General features: G+C 37.0%; 1 protein-coding gene across 1 annotated transcript; it reads right to left on the reverse strand.

Moving 5' to 3' along the window:
- Positions 1–10,865: 10,865 nt before the first annotated feature.
- On the reverse strand, positions 10,866–20,632 carry LOC140170103 (parkin coregulated gene protein-like). Its single transcript, XM_072193428.1, has 2 exons — positions 20,220–20,632; positions 10,866–14,568 (listed from the first exon to the last, which is right to left on the reverse strand). Exons 1-2 carry the CDS (start codon positions 20,466–20,468, stop codon positions 14,086–14,088), a joined length of 732 nt encoding a protein of 243 aa, XP_072049529.1. The 5' UTR covers positions 20,469–20,632; the 3' UTR covers positions 10,866–14,085.
- Positions 20,633–21,253: the final 621 nt, after the last annotated feature.

A 21,253-nucleotide genomic window follows, 5' to 3' on the forward strand; every position in this document is an offset into this window, starting at 1 on the left:
GTATCAGCTCGTATCATCAATTCCGTAAATATGGCGTATAGAGGCACAACTTGACAATAAACTGAACTATTTAAACGTAAAGGACGCACTGGATACACATAAATTTGTGTTTCCTTGCTGGCGGAATAGTTGCAAAACTCTTTTTGTCAAAAAGTTGGACAATTTATGAATTATGATTGGCAAAATAGCGAAAGGAAATAGACTTTTCCAACCATGTAAAACTACACTGGGTTGTTGACATGGTCGACAAACATTAAGGCATATGCATGTTCCTAAAGTAGGAGGTAAGTACTATAATTAATTGTTTAAAGTGCTCAACATACCAGCAAAAAGTCATAGAGTCATCAGAGTACAGGGACTTTGTGAAATACTGGGTACAAAAAAAAAGTGCGTGAGCCGATATGCAACATCAAATATAAAAGCCGATTTACATAATTTCCCATGACCTTACAGAAGTGATCGTGCTCAAATATAAAACTATAGAGTTTGGTCCTTGATATGCACCATCAATTGTGTACTTGTGATCAATATTGCTAGGCAAACAATCACAGCAAACATGCCAAAATCCTCCCATTTCTCCTCCATTTACACACATATAAACCCATCCCTTAAATTATATTCTATTACCCCCACGACCCATTATTCAAAATCGTGCACTGTGATTTGTTGAAACGTGTCACGTGACAGACCATTAATTAGCGATAAAGTGTCGAGGGCAACAAACTTTATGTTCTTCTATCATCACAGCGCACAGCACACCTGCTTATGTAGGGGAGAATGGAATGTCAGGGGTGTGTTATTGTATGTGCATACCTGCTTATAGGGGAGAATGGAATGTTAGGTTGTGTTATTGGAATGTGCATACGCTTTGGCTACGCGTATGCGCTCCACCTTGAGGTAAACAACTTGAAATATTTGGGCAAAAAATTTGATATTTTCTCTTTAAATCACACTATTTTGTGGTAATAGAATAGAAATAAAGGGTGCAGCATTATCCTTTACACGCAAATAATGTGTCCTCGGCAGTAAAACGTTTAAATAATGGGTTCGGCTGCGCCTCACCCATTATTTACGTTTTACTGCCTCGGACACATTATTTTTGTGTAAAGGATCATGCATTACCGTAAAACGGGGTGAATCGGGACAGTTTGGGCATGGCTTTAATTGTATTTTTTTCTTTGTAGCTTCAATTGCCACAGTCATTGGTGCATTTTATGTCCACACATGAGATCTACATACTGGTAATGTTAGATTGAGTGGATTTCAAGTGCTTTACCTCTTTTTTTTTTTTAAAGTGACTGTCCCGATTCACCCCGAGTTTGGGGTGAATCAGGACAGCAGAGTAAATAGTATTTGATGAAGGTTTGAATTAGTTTTTGTACCCTTTATCCCCACAAATGAGGTGAATTGGGACATTAAACAAGTATTTAAATACTTCTCTAATAATTTAGAACAATTTAACAACAATTGATGTCATGTTTACTGCCATAACTTGGATGTTCTTTGGTACCCTCAACTGGACTGTACTTGTTACGGTAAAAAAGTAATAAAACTTTTGACCTTCATATTTCATGTTAAAACTTAAGTTTTCATTGTTCTTTTCTTATCACTACTTACATAAGGTAATACTACAGTGTTTCTTACCAAATAAATACTGCATTTCTCCCTAAACATTAAAAAAAAATACCGATAATCATGTGTCATTTTTGGCTCTTAGCGTAGCTAGTGAGCCTTAGTCATTGCAGTCAGTGAGGACTGTATTTTTGCTACATATTTTGGCCACTTGCGTTCTTGCTTTTTATGCTAAGGCTTCTTTTTGTGTATGATATCTGGCTTTGAAATTACGTTCCAAGGTTTGCTTAGTTATTTAGCAATCGATTGCACTCCTTTAGAAGTGAATTTGGGGTGGGGAAAGTACTTATTTTGAAGTGAGAAAAGTCAAAAGTCGTCATGAGAAACAAGTCATTTCTATCGTTTTGCTTGGTTCCCTGTATGCGCTAGAGATTATTTTGGTCTGAGTAATTTAAGTTGTGAGATCATGGCGGAATTGACGGATTGCACTATTTTTCTTTGGGAAAGTGACCTTTTATCATGAATTTTTGCGGTGATGATCTCACATGGATAGAAACGTGATTGGATGATTCCTTTGTCCAGATTGTTTATTGGGTTCTCGGGAGTTTTGTTACCATGGGACAACACTTCAAAATATTTAGAGACCAGCGGCGTAGTAATTTAGTTAAATTAACACTAAATAACCAGGGTTGCCAAAAAAATTCAGCCCGAATCGCAGGTCAAATAATCGAAAAGTCGCCCATTTTTTTTCTTTACCCTTTGTATTCTATGGGGCAGGAAATTGTCCCCGGGAAAATCTTCAAAAGTCGCCTAATTGGGTTACCAAATCGCGGGTTTAACAACCCTGAAAACAACGTCTCGACAGCGAAGGTCACATCTGGCTATTCATTATCATTGTTTGTCTGGCACGCTTTCTACAGCGTGGGTTGGAAATTCTGAAAATCTGTAAAAATTACAATTTTGCGGAATAAAGGGTGGGTTTCTAAAATGCGTGGGAGCAATATATAATTATAAAGCGTGTGGGTAACGCTACCAATTGAAAAAAAATATAATAAAGTAATTTGATGATCTGTTGAAAAACATTCATATTTTCTTCATAAATCTGGAAAGAAAATGTCAAAAATTTATTTGCTGATGTTTTCAATTCATACGACGTCACCCGTAGTATAATCGACGCGCCGTGAGTTTTATCAGGAGGGTGAAAGTGCATAGGAACAATGCCGGAAACTACGTCACGCTATTGTTCGACCTAGGCTACATATTTTTAACGCATGCGTGTTCGTCAATACAGCTTTAGACTCCTCCACCTTCGCAACACGGTACGTGGAGTGACTGGAATCACACTGACGGCGGAGGAGAATACTAGCTGGTCAAACAGTTTAATTCTATCAAGCATATAATACCTAAACAATCATCGTCATTTGATCTATGTACTCACAGAATATATTGTATACTCAAAATATAATTTTTAAATAGTAAACCTGTTAACTTATATATTTGTGTACTAAAATATAAGGACACGTGATGTCGAAGACAAAATGGCCGCTAACCCGCCTATTGTGAGACCTAGGATACATATTTCGAAAGAGGGCAGCAGACTAGGATGCCTATCCCATTGTCTATTATTCCTGGTTTTATGAATGAATATAATTTTCAGTCTCTACATCAGCCGCTTTGGCCCGCTCGCTCACACTAGAAGTGGAGCGATCCGAACCACAGCGGCCGTGTAGAGAGTATAGACTGACGTATTCATGTATTCAGGATCTCACAGGTATCTCAGCCCTTTATCATTTGCCCATGTGTTTATGATAAACAATCTGAAGTCGTATCTTTTCGATGCAGTTGCAGTGATGCAGTTTTGCCAACATTTAATATCATAAATATGTCGCAAATGTTTCAGATGAATAAGAAAATCATGATTGTTTGATAGATGAGGATAAATTCTGCATCAATTCGGATTCTGAAATGGATTGATGGCGCAGATAGTGATAAAATGGACCCGGAAGTGACTGTATGAAACGGCGATAGCGCCGATGTTCAGTCTTCCGAATTTGATAAAGTAATGCTGTTATGCTGTAAGTTTTGGTCACAAACACTGCATAAGGGCGGGCATAAGGGTGGGGGTTCAATTTTTGATAAAAAGGGTGTCTGTCTAAAAGTGTGGGGAAATATAAATGGTGGGGTTTGACCCCTGACAAACTTTCGAAATTTGTAGTTGCTACAACTGATCATCACTAGGGCCTATTTAATTCACTAGAATCTGTTTGTCTGTCTGTGCCGTGTAGAGAGTATAGACTGACGTATTCATGTATTCAGGATCTCACAGGTATCTCAGCCCTTTATCATTTGCCCATGTGTTTATGATAAACAATCTGAAGTCGTATCTTTTCGATGCAGTTGCAGTGATGCAGTTTTGCCAACATTTAATATCATAAATATGTCGCAAATGTTTCAGATGAATAAGAAAATCATGATTGTTTGATAGATGAGGATAAATTCTGCATCAATTCGGATTCTGAAATGGATTGATGGCGCAGATAGTGATAAAATGGACCCGGAAGTGACTGTATGAAACGGCGATAGCGCCGATGTTCAGTCTTCCGAATTTGATAAAGTAATGCTGTTATGCTGTAAGTTTTGGTCACAAACACTGCATAAGGGCGGGCATAAGGGTGGGGGTTCAATTTTTGATAAAAAGGGTGTCTGTCTAAAAAGTGTGGGGGAAATATAAATGGTGGGGGTTTGACCCCCTGACAAACTTTCGAAATTTGTAGTTGCTACAACTGATCATCACTAGGGCCTATTTAATTCACTAGAATCTGTTTGTCTGTCTGTGCCGTGTAGAGAGTATAGACTGACGTATTCATGTATTCAGGATCTCACAGGTATCTCAGCCCTTTATCATTTGCCCATGTGTTTATGATAAACAATCTGAAGTCGTATCTTTTCGATGCAGTTGCAGTGATGCAGTTTTGCCAACATTTAATATCATAAATATGTCGCAAATGTTTCAGATGAATAAGAAAATCATGATTGTTTGATAGATGAGGATAAATTCTGCATCAATTCGGATTCTGAAATGGATTGATGGCGCAGATAGTGATAAAATGGACCCGGAAGTGACTGTATGAAACGGCGATAGCGCCGATGTTCAGTCTTCCGAATTTGATAAAGTAATGCTGTTATGCTGTAAGTTTTGGTCACAAACACTGCATAAGGGCGGGCATAAGGGTGGGGGTTCAATTTTTGATAAAAGGGTGTCTGTCTAAAAGTGTGGGGAAATATAAATGGTGGGGTTTGACCCCTGACAAACTTTCGAAATTTGTAGTTGCTACAACTGATCATCACTAGGGCCTATTTAATTCACTAGAATCTGTTTGTCTGTCTGTGTCTGCCTCTTTTCTCAGAGACTAGTGTAGTAGTAGCTCGTTCACGTAGTGATTCCGTTGTCCCACTGGCCTACAAAACTTAGATTGCATGGCGATCGGAGTGTTATCGTCAGAGTATATCATCAGAGCACCTCAGACTAGCATAGTAGGGGAAGCATGTTCCTCTAACTTGGTGGGTGGATGCATCTTTAGTACAACAACTTGAACAAGTCACACATGCAATATTTTCTCAATTCGAATTTTATCCTTTCTGGGTATGACTGATTTTTTACCGTAAAATTTGTGTCAATTCCCGATATCACATGTTAGTACCGTACACTATAAATGCACCACATTTTGTAGGCTCCAATTGCTGATTACATAAAATGAGAACAACTGGTAACCAAGCGGCACACACGGTCGACGTCCTATACGATAAATATAAATTTAATACTCCGTTGGTGAGCGACGGGCGAGTGGTAGTGAGCGACAGGCGAGTGGTATTTCACTGAACGCAAGAAAAGGAGTTCTATCTGATTGGCTAGCAATCGATCGCTTAGGTCGCTCAGTAGTCAACTACAAACTCATGCATTCAATTCGATTGAAATCGATTATTCTATTATTGACGAAGATAAAGAGCGTGATAGTGTGTCAATAATGTACATTGTATTGCACCTGGTTTTACCAGCATTCCTTTATAAAATAATTTTCTCAAAGAGTTGAATATTATCAAAATTTTTACAGCGGATTTCAAATGTTTTACATCAAAATTGCAGTTAAACATATCCACAGCAAAATACCGGTCCTCACCAATTAGTACATTTAATATCCAGTTAGTACATTTAAACGAAACCTGTGATTTACGTGACAACAAATAAAATTTTCTTACAATAGAAATATCATATGGGATACTGATATGGTAGGCCGCAACCGCCACAACGTGCAACTGGCTCCGCGTAATGAAAAGATCTAACATGATTGGTCAATTTAGCTCCGCGAAGCGAAAAGTAAGCTACGCGTAGCAGCTCCACGTTGTGGCGGTTACGGCCAGCCATATACTGATCATGCGAAAATCGTAAAACATAGAATAGAAACAGTGTGGCCGGCTCTCAAAATCTCAAATTGTATGCATAGCCTGAGTCGCACGGCCTATCTCGAACAAAATAGCTCAAAATCACCATGCGTAGTTGTTGAAAAACGTGAGGATTTATCGTACTACCACGGCAATTTTTAAGACGAAGATATAGGGATGATGATGGTGTGCGGCACTGCTGGTCTGTTATTCAATTGCGTTGTGTGTGGGTTACGTGTATTTTATGTGTAAAATGCCTATGCGGTGATCCACCCTAAAAACAAAATCATCGTATAGATCCCTGGTTCTAGGTGCATCTTGACCCCAGCATAAGTTTGTATTGGTTAGTGGGTCAAGGTCACCTGAGGTCATCCAGGGGTCATCTGAGGTCAAATTTGCAAAAACTGTTGTAGGGGCATGAAACTGTGGGTACAGTCAACATTTGGAGTCAAATTGTGGGAAGGTCATCTGGGGTCACCCAGGGGTCATCTGAGGTCAAATTACTAAAAACTCGTATGGGCATGAAACTTGGTGGGTCAACATTTAAAGTCAAATTTTGGGAAGATACTAAAAAATTGTCGTAGGGGCATGAAACTAGGTGGGTACACCGGTACAGTCAACCTTTGGGGTCAAATTTTGGGAAGGTCATTTTGAGGTCATCCGGGGTCACCTAGGGGTCACCTGAGGTCAAATTACTAAAAATTGTTGTATGGGCATGAAACTTGGTGGGTACAGTCAACATTTGGAGTCAAATTTTGGGAAGGTCATTTTGGGGTCATCAGGGGTCATCCGAGGTCAAATTACTAAAAACTGTCGTATGGACATGAAACTTGGTGGGTACAGTCAACATTTGGAATCAAAATTTTGGGAAGGTCATTTTGGGGTCACCCATGGGTCATCTGAGGTCAAATTACTAAAAACTGTCGTATGGACATGAAACTTGGTGGGTACAGTCAACATTTGGAATCAAAATTTTGGGAAGGTCATTTTGGGGTCACCCAGGGGTCATCTGAGGTCATATTACTAAAAAACTTGTATGAAACTGGATACAGCCAACATTTGGTGGGTACGGCCAACATTTGGAGCCTAATTTTGTGGGGTCGCACAGAACAAGTTTGTATTGGTTAGTGGGTCACGGTCACCAGAGGTCATCCAGGGTCATCTGAAGTCAAATTAGCAAAAACTGTTGTATGGGCATGAAACTTGGTGGGTACAGACAACATTTAGGACCAAATTTTTGGAAGGGTATTTTGGGGTCATCCAGGGGTCATCTGAGGTCAAATTACTAAAACTGTTGTATGTGCATGAAACTTGGTGCGTACAGTCAACATTTAGAGTCAAATTTTGGAAGCTCATTTGAGTCAGCCAGGGGTCACCTGAGGTCAAATTACTAAAAACTGTCGTATGGGCATGAAACTTGGTGGGTACAGTCAACATTTGAAGTCAAATTTTTGGAAGGTCATTTCGGGGTCATCTGAGGTCACCATTTAGAGCCAAATTTTTGGGAGGTCATTTTGGGGTCGTCTGAGATCAGTTTAGATGAATTCTAATAGTTGCCAAGGCTTTCTATAGTTGTTGAAAGCTTCAAATACTAAAAAAAGGGATTTTAAAATTTTGCAGAACAAATTATTCTTGCTGGTTCAGTAGTAATTTGCACAATAATGAATTTTTTCAGATTTTGCAACTAATAGTAATGCTGCAAAAAATAATAATGTGGCAAAAAATAATAATGTGGCGGAGGAAGATTGACCCCCGCATCGAGTTTCAAGGACCGTATTGAATATTTGTGGGGAATTTTTTCAAACTGAAGGTTTAAAAAAATTGACCGACCTACCAACCTTTCCATAAAGCTACCAACCTGTTGCATTCGACTCCAAGAACAATTGCTTTCCCACAAAAAGCGTGAGAGCCACAGCGCCATTGGTGCTCTTGTTAAAGGACAAAATAACGAGCGAGCTGTGACTTTCAGTCAAAAATGGACAACTCGCACATATTGCAGACAACTGTTAAATGTTCTTGCTACTTGCATGTGATTTTCCATCAATAACAATTATCATGTACATACAGCCTAAAGCAAAACAGCCTTTGGCCAAACACATTATGGGCAATTTAGCAATACCATATACTGGTACCAACTTGCAACCAGTGCCATTAAAAACAACTCGCGAATGATTTCTATCAGTCCAACAAATTGAACATTGGCAAACATTTTCCAACTCTAACAGCAATATTCAAAGCATATTTAACTCAATAATTACTGGAACTTCAGGATAAGACTAACAACATTATATAGTTCAAATGGTTGTCCTCCAAAACTTTTTTGGGTTAAGTGTGGGTGGCTTTCAAATTTGTTTTTCTAATTTTCTAATTCTAAGTCAAATTATAGAGCTACCCAATGACCTGTGCCCAATGAAGGTGCAAATAGGTCTGTTTTACCAATACATATCTTAATACAAGTTATACCATTAAAGATACAAACAAATTAATAATAATATTTTAAAAACAAAGTACGTATTTACATGTATTTAAAACCTGAAAATCCTTTCAAAAAATTATTTCTGGAATTCTGAAAATTAGGTGTGGTAAAATTTTGTACCGGGACAGTAAAAACTCACTTCCTGTTTTTAAAATTAGTGGTGGATGGTACCGGGTAGAGGACAACTAACTATTACAGGCTTAAGGTGATGCCACATAGAGAATAATCCAAACTTAATACCATTAAAGCTACAGTACATTGTGTCCCAATTCACCCCGTTCTCAAAAGTTCAAATCTGAAAAGTACAAAATCAACAAAATTAAAAATTTCTTTGGACTAACCAAATTTTCACTTTTACAGCACATGTATGACACTTTTTGTGAGGTCCCTGTGCATTTCCAGCTCATTTCCTCCAATGGTTCCACTGGGAGGGATAAAGTTCTGACCACATCATTGTTTTGGAGCAATTGGAGGAAATTTTTATTTTAGTGTCCTGGGCTCCATATTTCCTGTATCACATGTGCAAAGCCACCATTCTGATACTGACAGTCCATTTTTTTAACATGGGAAGAGAAACAATCAATTAGGTTTGAAAAATTTGGTGTCAAAAAACTTTTTTGTGTTTTGTCGATTCACCCGGTGTCCCGATTCACCCTGTTTACGGTACCCTTTATTTCTTAAGTCTTTATCTAAAGCAGTGGCAGGAGAGGTGGGGGGGGGGCAAAGTCCCTCTATTTTTCTTTCTTTTTTCAGTGATAAAATGTGGATGGCAAAGATAAGCAAAGATAAAGTATGCATTAAAATGACTGAAAATTGGACAAAAAATAGACATACAGGATGAAAATTTGGCCTTGCCCCCTCACACTAAAAGGCTGGCTACGCCCCTGACCTAAAGCAGATTTTTGTACCATAAAAATATTTTATTTTGGTCCTGGATAACGGTGCAATTTTGGCGAGATCCACAAAATTCCTGAACAATAGGATAATTGCCTGGGGCCTGTGAATAGAAAGCATTCTAGAGGCGTTGCAATGAGATGGTGATTTTCTTTGCATTAATTACCTAATGGTTCAGCTCAAAATGAAAAGGGAACATAGTGAAAGCTAACATTTTGTAATTTTAAACAAAAAAATTTTATTCTCCATCGTTTTTTGGTGATCCTGAACAATCTTCATCTGTCCAAAACACACCATTTATAGAGCCACTTGCATAGAGGCCCTGCATGAAATTATCGATTGGCTCCAAACAAAGGATTTGAGCCGGTGTCCTTCACCGTTATAATTATGGCGGAGTGCAGTCCATTCAATCAAATGTTGTCATCAACCTATTTACTCCACAAGTCGGAAAATGGAACAATACATCGTTCACCGAGTGATTATAAACAGTTAAAATATATTTTGTTTCATCTCACTCATAAAATCAACCAATGAACTGTCTTAGAATTTATGTGTGAGTGATATAATCCCGGGATATAATCCAAAAATGCAAATGAAGTTAAGGTTTAAAAAGTAGTAATTTGTTATTGGGACTGTACATGTGGTATATGGGACTGCAACCAAAATGTGGGTATACTTGTGTTGATACAGCATGTATTAAAGCAGCAATTAGTTTTGAATGCATATGGGCATAATCATGCCTGTAATGCATTCCAAAACCAATTGTATGCTTTAGTCATTAGAAGCTCAAGCTGTATCAACATGATTGGTACCCATCAGTTTTGATCTTTATTGAAAAGGCTGTTTTTTTCCAAATGCAACATTGGATCCTCTTGAAATGACCATTATTGTTATGACTGTTGACTTTACATTGTTTAATCAATCAAACAATTATGCGAATCCTGTGTTGCATTTTGACGTGACAGTCATGTGCATCACTTGAAACTTAAGCAGTATGCAGACTTTTTATTGTACGTAAAATATTGAATGTAACATATCTACGTTATTTAATCTATTGCCATTCTATTTCCAGTAATGTTTAAGTTCTAACAAATGTTTGATGATGTAAAATCGATATTATCTTTCTGCTAGATATTATATATGTAACATTATCGATTGTTCGATTACTGGAATGGCAATAGATTAAGTAACATAGATATGGTACATACAATATTATACGTGTAGTCAGAGTCTGCATACGACTTAATGGGTGAGGGCCCTGAGGACTGATCGGGGGTCATGTGTATCACTTGAAACTGGTGGTTTTGATGTTGGATGTTGAAAAGTGCAACTTTTCTGCAAACATCATTTTTGGAAAAATATGGGTTTTTTTCCTATGTTGGAAATTAGAAATGCGTCACATTAGGAGGGAATTTTTTGTGAATACTTAAGATATAGGTGACAACATCAATAACAAAATGAACAGATACATTGCAAGTCGAAGTCATATTATTCAGGTTAATTTATTTTGGTATGTACTCAAAACATTTCCGAACAATAAACATGTTTAAACTATTATTTACACTTTGGTGGGAAAAGTATTGGTCCATTTTAAATTTGATACTACAGTAATTATTATGTAAATGCAAATACTAAATAATACTTTTTTCAAGGCCTTATAAAATTAATGTTTTGGTTCTCCTCCCCTCCTTAATTTCTGGGATTTGTCAGGGTTTTTTTTCCTTTTCTTATAAGATTTTTCAATTTTTTTAGACTTTGGAATACTTTAGGAAAACTTGATACATGTATATGAAGAGCTTATTTCCAAACCGTGTTAAATCCACAACCCCATGTGTCTCATTTACTTGTGAGATATACAATCGTAATTGCTTTGACAAGTTTGACATTAGCAACAACGAATTGTACCATCATTGTCCATCAACAAACTATTATTTACCATAACAATGCTGCATAACAATATGCAGACTGTTGTTCTCATTTGGGAGACAAAAGCCTCACACAGTATTGTTACTGTGCGTCCATCCACTGTTTGATTTGTAATGGTGCATCCAACTGAAACTATAATACCTAGCATCACAACACATTGCAATATTGCACAGGGAAATCAGAAGCATGAGATAGTGGACTTAATTTAACACGGTTTGGAAATAAGCTCTTCATAAATAAAAAAAAGTTTATTAGAGAACATGGATCACTTTAAAGACTTCTTGTGGTACTCTAGGGGGTTTATCCCTCAGAATCTCACATTAAAAAAAAAGGCCTCCTTTCCTCTAGCTCTGTTGGAAAACTACTAACAATGCTCATTTTACATTGGAAATAAAATTTTAAAAAACGCCTCCCATAATCCTAAGAACCAAAACATTAATTTTATACGGCCTCATGTTCACAATTAATTTGCCATATATATATTTTGTACACACTGCTATAAAGTTAGCTAAATATACCTTTTTTGCCTATTGGCCTACAAAGTAAGACTTGAAAAACAGGTACTTACGGTAGGCGACCAAAAAAAAACCCTGTTCTACAGGGCCAACCCAGATACCAGTATTTGGCATATTTTGGGGGATTTTTTTTTTGTAAAAAGGTGAATTGATTTTGACTAAAAGTGAAAAAAGTTTCATGATTAAACAGATTTGGGGTCAATTATACTAAGCTACACGTCAGTCTGCCCACTGAACAGGTTTGTTTTTTTATCACCTAATAAATAAACACTTGCTTTGGTTGATTTTACTTCTTTATACAAACGCACCCTCTCATAATGATCTGACCTCGGTCAGTGACCTGTATTGAAAAATATTGCATAATATAATTCTGACTAAAGCAGATTCAACACATTGGACGTTTTTTCCAACAAATCCAGGCTGCCGGTCAGTCATCTTTAGCATGATCGCCCGGTGGCTTGAATTTGTTTGAATTATATTTGATGGGTTATAGATTTTTAAGTGGATATTTTTTTGCATAGAACCATTAGGGCATAAAAATGTAGGACCAATTAACCAATTTTAATCACAAGTTTGCAACATAATTATAGAGCTGACTGTTGCTTTATTAACTGGAAAAGCAATAAGCATGCAGCAAAATACTAGCAGTAAGGTAAGTTTTAAATGCTACAAAATAACTTAATTCATTCAAACAAATGTTATTCTACAACAGGACTGTATATCACATTACGTTATGTATGTTACATTTAAGTGTACTACGATAAAGTCATACCATCCTACATCCTCCACTTAAAACTGTTTTGGGTATTTTGTATTATTCAAATTCAAAATGCTGTTACATTTTGGTTTTTTACTACCAAATATTGCTGCCACCCCAAGGTAGACTGCTGCTCAGCTACTTCATTTGGTACTTTATAGACCCGTGTTGATACTCATGAGTACACATCAGAAATTCAGAATCACACAAGCAGTGCATTGCACACATGTGCTGTGCAAGGGTTAGAGAAATTAACTCTTAAGTAGCCACAAAGTAGCTCGGCAGCAGTGTACCTCTGGGGCGGCAGCAATAGGAATCTGGAAGCGTAGTGAACACGCTTGTTTTCACGGCCACGGTACTTTCATAGCCAAAACAGTCCCTTGTCTGGAGTTTTCACGCAAGATAATGTTGAGTGCTGGACTGCTGGTGCACCACAAGAAAAAGGAATTTGTCTCATGCCCAGGGCAGGTTATCAGATGCATAGCAAAAAGCATCACACTTTGATGTTTTGTTTTGGAAATTCTGTGCAAGAATGTTTCTGTGCAAATAGATTCCCGTATTCCGATAAACACATACTTCTTGAAAGCATCCCTTGCCTTTCTAAGACTAATAAATTTGTATTTCATATGGAAGACAGTCAGAGACTATAATACTTGGAGACTGATCAATAATATTGTACTTGCGGCTGTTATAATATGTAATGCGTACATTATAGTTTATACATCATTTAGAGTTCTTCTACATAAATTCACATAGCTGGATAAATTTGCATACATTAAATTTGTTCGCACAGCTCATTAATCAACATGCATAGTTGCTTCAAAAATAGCCCAAGAAAAAACCCTTTACACTTTCTACCTTCCCAAAATCAATCAACTGCATATTAAGAAATATTATTTACAACATACTCTTTGGTGAATTATGAAAATTTCTCCCTGTGAACTGCATAGATTTGAAAAACACAAAATTGACTTGTTTTCAAAAAATCATTGAGAACTTCCAGTATTTTTAAAAATGTGTTCGGTCACGTCCCAAAGTTCACCTTATGAAAAAATGATTTGAAATAGTTAATACCAAGTCCTTGTTTTTCAAATTCAATGTGAATGTGAATATGTGATAGTTTGAAGGAATTGCAAAAAAAATGTTTGTTTTAATTTTGCAAGTTTGACAAATTTGCGATCTCAATATAACTTTCCGAAGGTACCGTTTGATATGACCAATCCGTCACAAATGTTTAAATCACTTACAATGAAACAAAGTTCATTTTAATTCTGTTTTCAACACCAATACGACACATCCATTATACAATAGAACACAATATGGGAAGGGCATACAAACAATAAAAGATACAAATATGAATGTACCTATAGATATTATGTTGTACACATGTATAAAACTGTTTCAAGTTTACTGCACATTTTTGTGGTAGGTATGAAACAAGAATTTAACAGTCAGGAATGCTTGGAGTTGCGGCAAGGGATAGTTAGAAAATTTACATTGCCACGCTAATTAAGTAAACATGATTCGTACGTCGGAACCATGTACTTAATATTTATAAACGCATCGTCGCCACCATATTGTTCAAATGCTTCCAGCACTTCCTGAATCAAGTCTCCCATGTTTTCTCTTCTCTGTTGGCCGTAATCGATACCATCTCCCGAGTTCAGGTTATTGTTCTTGAAGATGTTGAGGATTGGAAGGATTTGACGATAGTAAGGCACCAATGCTTCTCCAACCATTTCACCCGAGACGACTAGATGTTGCAACACTTTCAACGTTGTGCAAATAACTTTGTGGTTGCGCATATTTAGTGCTTTCTTAATTGGAATAATTAACTGGGGAATAACAGGAAGAATCTTCGATCCACCATGCTCCAACATGTCGTGAACTCCTCGTTCTGCGAAAAACTGGTACGGATGTGTGGTTTCACACAAGCCATCAAAAAACATGGGTAGGTAGTGGTGGTAGTCTAACTTCTCAATCTCAACCTGTGAAAAGGAAAAAAAAGTGAAATTAATTAAATAATAATGGCCGTGTGTTTTGAACTCGCCACCCTTAACGTTACATCACAAATATTATGAATTTTTACACCAATCAAAGTTTCAAATTAGAATATCTACACAACTATCAACCCTAAACTAGCAAAAGTATACATTTTTGAAAAGCTGAAGGCATAAGCAATTCAAATATAGGCCCTACACATTTCAACTCATTGTACAGGGTGACCTTGAAGTTATACAGGGTGGAATAAAAAAATTCCAAATAAAAAATGTGTCACTTAATGCATTGCTTAATAACTTGCAGATAAACTGAAAGTAAGGCCGTGTAAAATTAATATTTTGGTTCTCGTCCCATCCCTCCTCAATTTCTGGGATTTGACAGATTTTTTTTTTTTTTTTTTAGATTTTTCAATTTTTTTAGACTTTGGAATGATTTATGAAATCTCATACATATAAATACGTTTATTAGAGAACAAGCATCACTTCCAAGTCTTTTTGTGGTACTCTAGGGGGTTTATCCCTCAGAATCTCACATTTGAAAAAAAAAAAAAGGGCCTCATCGTTTCCTCGAGCACTGTTGGAAAAGACCGAAAACTACTGACAAAACTAATTTAACAATAAAAAAAAAAAAAAAAAAAAAAAAAAAACACCTCCTCCCTCATCAATTCATGAAAATCCTCTGGACGAGAACCAAAACATTAATTTTATACGGCCTAAACAACATTGATTTGGTTAGAGGTTAGGGGGATCCTACTGACTGGGGAAGAAAAAAAATCACAGCTGTTTGGTAATCTCAGAATACAGGGTGTCCCAAAATATGTTCAAATTTTTTTACAATTCAACATATTTTGAACTGAAACATTTTACCCCTAACCCATACAGAAAAAAGTAAGTCCATATTTAGATTCCTCATCAAATTTCCTCTCAGAAAATGTATACTTTGACTATGATAGGATAAGTAATTAAATATTTACAGCAACTTTTAGATTTTGAAGACATCCGCATTGCTTACTACAGTGTTTAATATGAAAACGGGTAGTTTTGTACGTTTTGTATTTTATAGACTAAACCAATCATAAAGAGTTCAAAATGATTAAAAACAATTAGCATAATTAATAACCTTTCACAAGAGCTCTTAACCATGCCTGTAGCCCATATGGATGCAAAGATATGATCAGTTGATTCAACGTGCACACACAAAATCTATATTTCTCATAGACTTTGTACATACCGCCACCGCCACAACAACCACCTCGGCCATTCTGAACTCAAAAAATTATAACTCCACTATCTTAGCTGATAAACAATTCTCCTTTGGAGGTCTGTTAGGCCTTCTAAAAATAAAATTCGGTTTCCGGTAACCCGCCCGTCCCTCTTTTTTGGTGCCGCAAAAAAAAATTTTATGCCACTTTTGGAAAAATAAAATTGTTCAAGAGTCGTCCGTGTCGAAATTCTGACATGAAGTTGTTGGAAATCACATATATTTTATTTTTTCCCCGACTTTCTGCCATTCAATGATTAAAGAAATACAGTTGAATTGATAGATAATATTTATCGCGATATAGGCCAATGCACAATTTTTTTAATTTTATGAAAACAGCGTGCAGCAGGCCTACAACTATTGAAAACCACTGAACTATTTTGTCTGTGAAAAAATTAAACCACCAAACATCCGCACAAAACCAACCAAATAGTAGCATAAAACCCGCAAAAATTTAATAAAAACGGTAATAGTAAAACTAATTCCCATAAAGCTCGTATTAAAAAGAGCAAGTCCCGGGGAGCAAGTAATAAAAAAGTTAAAATGCTAAAAATGATGTAGGCCGAAAAATTGTGTAATCTTCCTTGTCCTAGACACTCAACGATAAACCCCTATCAAGTATGAATAAAAGACTGTTCATTGTCCAAATATTTCAATTTATAAACGTTGAGGAAGTTGTGCATTTTGTTAGCACCGAAATAACAAAAATTAAAATAACTAACCTGGCAGATTTCAGGATTAACCAACATTTATTTTCTCATGCCGCTCGCCCATGCCTGCATATTATCCCGTTAAGAAACTCAACCCTAGGCCTACATTTTTCAACATGTAAATATAATTCCATAGTGATAAATAGTGAACGTTGCATTGGAGATGAGGATGCTTGGATGATACAGATATTAAGCACATGTTAATTGGGGGTATGGGGATGTCCCAGTTTGTTTTACAAGGGCAATTATTATTTGGCCAAAACTTGGTGGGTGTATCTTGACCAGAAACAAAACAAGTTTGTATTGGCTAATGGGTGAAGGTCATCCAGGGGTCATCTGAGGTCAAATTAGTAAAAACTATCATATGGGCATGAAATGATAGGTGTAGATTCAACATTTAGAGCCAAATTTGTGGAGGGTAATTTCGGGGTCACCAAAGGTCAAATTAGTAAAAACTGACATGGGCATGGAACTTGGTTAGTACAGTCAACATTTAGAGCCAAATTTTTTGAAGGTCATTTGGGGTCACCAGAGGTCATTTGAGGTCAAGTTAGTTAAAACTGTCATATGGGCATGAAACTTGGTTAGTACAGTCAACATTTAGAGCCAAATTTTTTGAAGGTCATTTTGGGGTCTCCAGAGGTCATAGAGGTCAAATTAGTAAAAACTGTCATATGGGCATGAAACTTAGTTAATACAGTCAACATTTAGAGCCAAATTTTTTGAAGGTCATTTTGGGGTCACCAGAGGTCATCTGAGGTCAAATAAGTAAAAACTGTCATGGGCATGAAACTTAGTTAATACAGTCAACATTTAGAGCCAAATTTTTCAAGGTCATTTCGGGGTCATCAGGTCATCTGAGGTCAAATAAGTTAAAACTGTCATATGGACATGAAACTTGGTTAGTACAGTCAATATTTAGAGCCAAATTTTTTGAAGGTCATTTTGGGGTCACCAGAGGTCATCTGAGGTCAAATTAGTAAAAACTGTAATATGGGCATGAAACTTAGTTAATGCAGTCAACATTTAGAGCCAAATTTGTTGAAGGTCATTTTGGGGTCACCAGAGGTCATCTGAGGTCAAATTAGTTAAAACTGTCATATGGACTTGAAACTTGGTTAGTACAGTCAACATTTAGAGCCAAATTTTTTGAAGGTCATTTTGGGGTCACCAGAGGTCAAATTAGTAAAACTGTCATATGGGCATAAAACTTGGTGGATACAGTCACCATTTAGAGCCATATTTTGGTAAGGTCATTTGGGGGTCATCAGGGGTCACCTGAGGTCAAATTAGTAAAATGTTGTATTGGCATGAAACCTCTGTCGAGATTTGATCCTCAAGTCAGGTAAACTTAAAAAATTGGTTGATTTACACTTGGATTTCACATTCAAGTCATCAACTGGTTACAAGTTAATATATTGGACTATTTTTGGATCCCAAAAGTTTGGTTATGGACCCCTAATTTTTTGGATTTAAGATAAGAGGGTCCATTTGGACTCCTTACTTTTTCTACCCCTGATTATGGTCATTTCAAAATATTATTTTTACAAGAACAGTGATGACAGAGGGTAGCTAAATGATATTGGACAGTACGGCACACTTGTGAAGTATGAGAAGAGCTTTTGCAATTGAGACCCTGAGTCATACTGTTTTTCTGTTGGCTAGCCTTCAAGTGTTAAATTCGGTCGAAATTTCAGTATGTGCAAATAAAATTTTTTATAAAATAAAATTTTTTTCCTTCCTTCCGTCCCAATTTTTTCAGAGCATGTTACCGGAAACATCATTTTATTTTTGTTTGGCCTTAGGTCACTCATTTAGCTACAAAATGACACCAAACACACTACAATACCTTTTGTTTAAGCAGAGATATAACAATTTGAACGAGTCTCGATTTGGAAAAGCGTATTAACAAAACCACCATTTTTGGGTGGCGAGTTCAAAACGCGTGGCCTAATATCAAATGGAAGGACTTAGAAATTGCAACAATTAGAATCATGTTCCAGATTCTATGAAGCCCTTGTTAGAATGTGTAGCATGCAGATTGCAGGGCTCAAATTAGCTCTAGTATAGAGCCTCTCTGCCATTGCCCAATTAATTTATATGAGGTCTGACTACTACCATACCACAAGCAATCCGCAGACTCAGAGGCATGCAGATTGCAGGGCTCAAATTAGCTCTAGTAACAGTAGGCCTACAGAGCCTCTCTGCCATTACCCAATAGCACAAGTAATTGTATGAACTTGTATGTATGAACTTGAGTTATTCTTGACCCCTCATTTTTATAAGTTAAAAATTCTCTTTCATGATTTTTTAATCAGCAATCATCATATGCATGCATAAATGTGCATACAATTCATGTCATATTCATGATTCGATGAACAATTTCACTTTCAGCTGTGAAAATGATTCAATTTCAAAATTTTACTTTAGTTCAACCCCTTTTCATGCTTAGTTTTACTATAGAAAAATTATCAAATTCGTGGACATCGTGGAACATTCTACGCTTGTTACTCGCGACTAATCATGCTAACTACTGCAGCGTACAGCGCTTACTCTACACGTCCATATTAGCGAGGCTCTCTGCGTACAACTGCTTACTATAGGTATGCTAGGTGAATTCAAATTTGCCATCAAACTGCATCATTTTATATATCAAATTAAAGCCCTTGAGTAAATAAAGCCAAAACTGAAAACCATTTTTTCATAGCACTTTCCGTAGCAAAGTTACATCTTGTCAAAGATTGACTTTCATCAAAAAGTTTCAGCTAGCAAAATTCCCCAAAACGGCATTTCGGGGGTGTTTCTAGATCTTAGACTTAGTCTCATTATGATAGCAGCTTTTTTTAATGGAACTGCTATCAAAATCCCTCTAAAATTCCATGTGCGGGTGACTTATCACCATAAAAAAACATATATGTGTACATCCATATCAAAACGATGCACTTGTCGGCTGCTACATGTGCCTCATTTCACATAATAGCTGGGAATAAATACCAGACTCATCTGAAGTGGAGGTCACTTCAAATCATCCCCAAGTGACATGGTTATGGAATGTTCTCTGTATTAATAAGCCATGTTACTTGAGGATAATTTGAAGTGACCTCCACTTGAAATGAGTCTGGTATTTATTCCCAGTTATTATGTGAAATGAGACACATGTAGCAGCCGACAAGTGCATCGTTTTGATATGGATGTACACATATTTGGGTTAAGTGAAGTATAGAAAAAATATTTATGTAGGTTTCTTTCTTCGGGCAGTTGTTTTAAATTTCTATGTAAAAATGCATTGACATTATCGGCGAATTTGGCTGACTAGCAAATGTGTTAACTAAGGTTTGCCTGGGTTACCTACTTACAGTACTATACTAAAATGCAGAAAACCTTGACGAGCGCGTATTGTAAGTATACATCACGTATTTACTGCGTTGCACGCACTTGTCTCTGATTGGCTGCTGAGGCGATCTGTTGTTGCCGAGTGGAAATTTATGAATGAATTGTGCGCCGTACGCGTTGTTAGCGCCGAATCTGCAACATCACGGTAGTCGCGCTCCTCAAAGGTTTTCTGCATTTTAGTATACTACGCACAGTAAGCCTAACGCACAGCCACGCAAAGAGTATGTTCCACGATGTCCACGAATTTGATAATTTTTCTATAGTTTCAAACTCACCTTCCAAGCAATCTTGTTTCCTTTTGTGTCGTGTTCTAATGCTATTGGAAAGTCTCCTCTTTCGTAAAAATATCTGAAGTCGGTACCTTTGCTATCTAGCGGTCTTTCATCGAAAGCCCCCGCTGTTGGTGGTGGTAGGACTGTGGCATTTTTCATGTGTGATTTTGTTGAGAAACCTGCAGCTGTCAGCTGTGGTTTTCCTGACACTGTCAGCTGTGGTTTCTTTCTGCTTTTCGTAGTGGCACTCATGATATCGGATGATAGTTTGGGTAAAAACCCTCTAAGAAATAAAATCTACACCACTTCAGTTCACTACGTTGTTAATATGGCCGAAGTTTGTTTCTAAATAGTTAACAAATAATTGATTTTCTCCACTGTGTGTGTTGTTTGTTGGCACCTCCGCCATAACAAGCGAGTTGCCTAGCAACCAAGCATCCTCTTTCAGCTACACAGAAATAGAGAAATAAAATATCTATATTATTGACCCTTAATTTAAAATAGATACGCTTTATATACATTTCAAAATTGTAATTCATAATTTATTTGTTCCTTAAAACAACTTTTAGGAATTTAAACGTTTGATTTTGTATTTAATATTGTACTTTATTGTATAGTATGGGTCATAGTTCATATTACATTTAGACTATACCATTTTCCTATAGGTATATTAATAATTACTATTTGCCATGCGGTGGCGCGCGTCAGTGGCACTATTTTTTCAGGCGGTACAGGACACTCGTCACGTAACGTACAACAACTTGTCTTCTCATGACCAGAATTTTCATTGAGGCATTTGAGCGTCAATCCGCCTTGAAATGCGTGGGGGGGGGGGTCGGGTCGGCCTGAATTGTTAAAAAGTGGCCGAATGGATAAGTGGGTCATTGCAGGTTGGGAACTTCGGCCCAGCTGGCGGCGACACCCATGCTGCCGTGAAGTCAAAAACTTTTTTAAACAAGTTGACTTTATGTGGGAGACCGTGACTAGTTTCAACATTTTTATGATGGGGCCGCACCGAGCTATTATTTTTTGTTAGG

Source organism: Amphiura filiformis, chromosome 14 (genome assembly GCF_039555335.1).
Source record: "Amphiura filiformis chromosome 14, Afil_fr2py, whole genome shotgun sequence".
Classification (NCBI taxonomy): Eukaryota; Metazoa; Echinodermata; class Ophiuroidea; order Amphilepidida; family Amphiuridae; genus Amphiura; species Amphiura filiformis.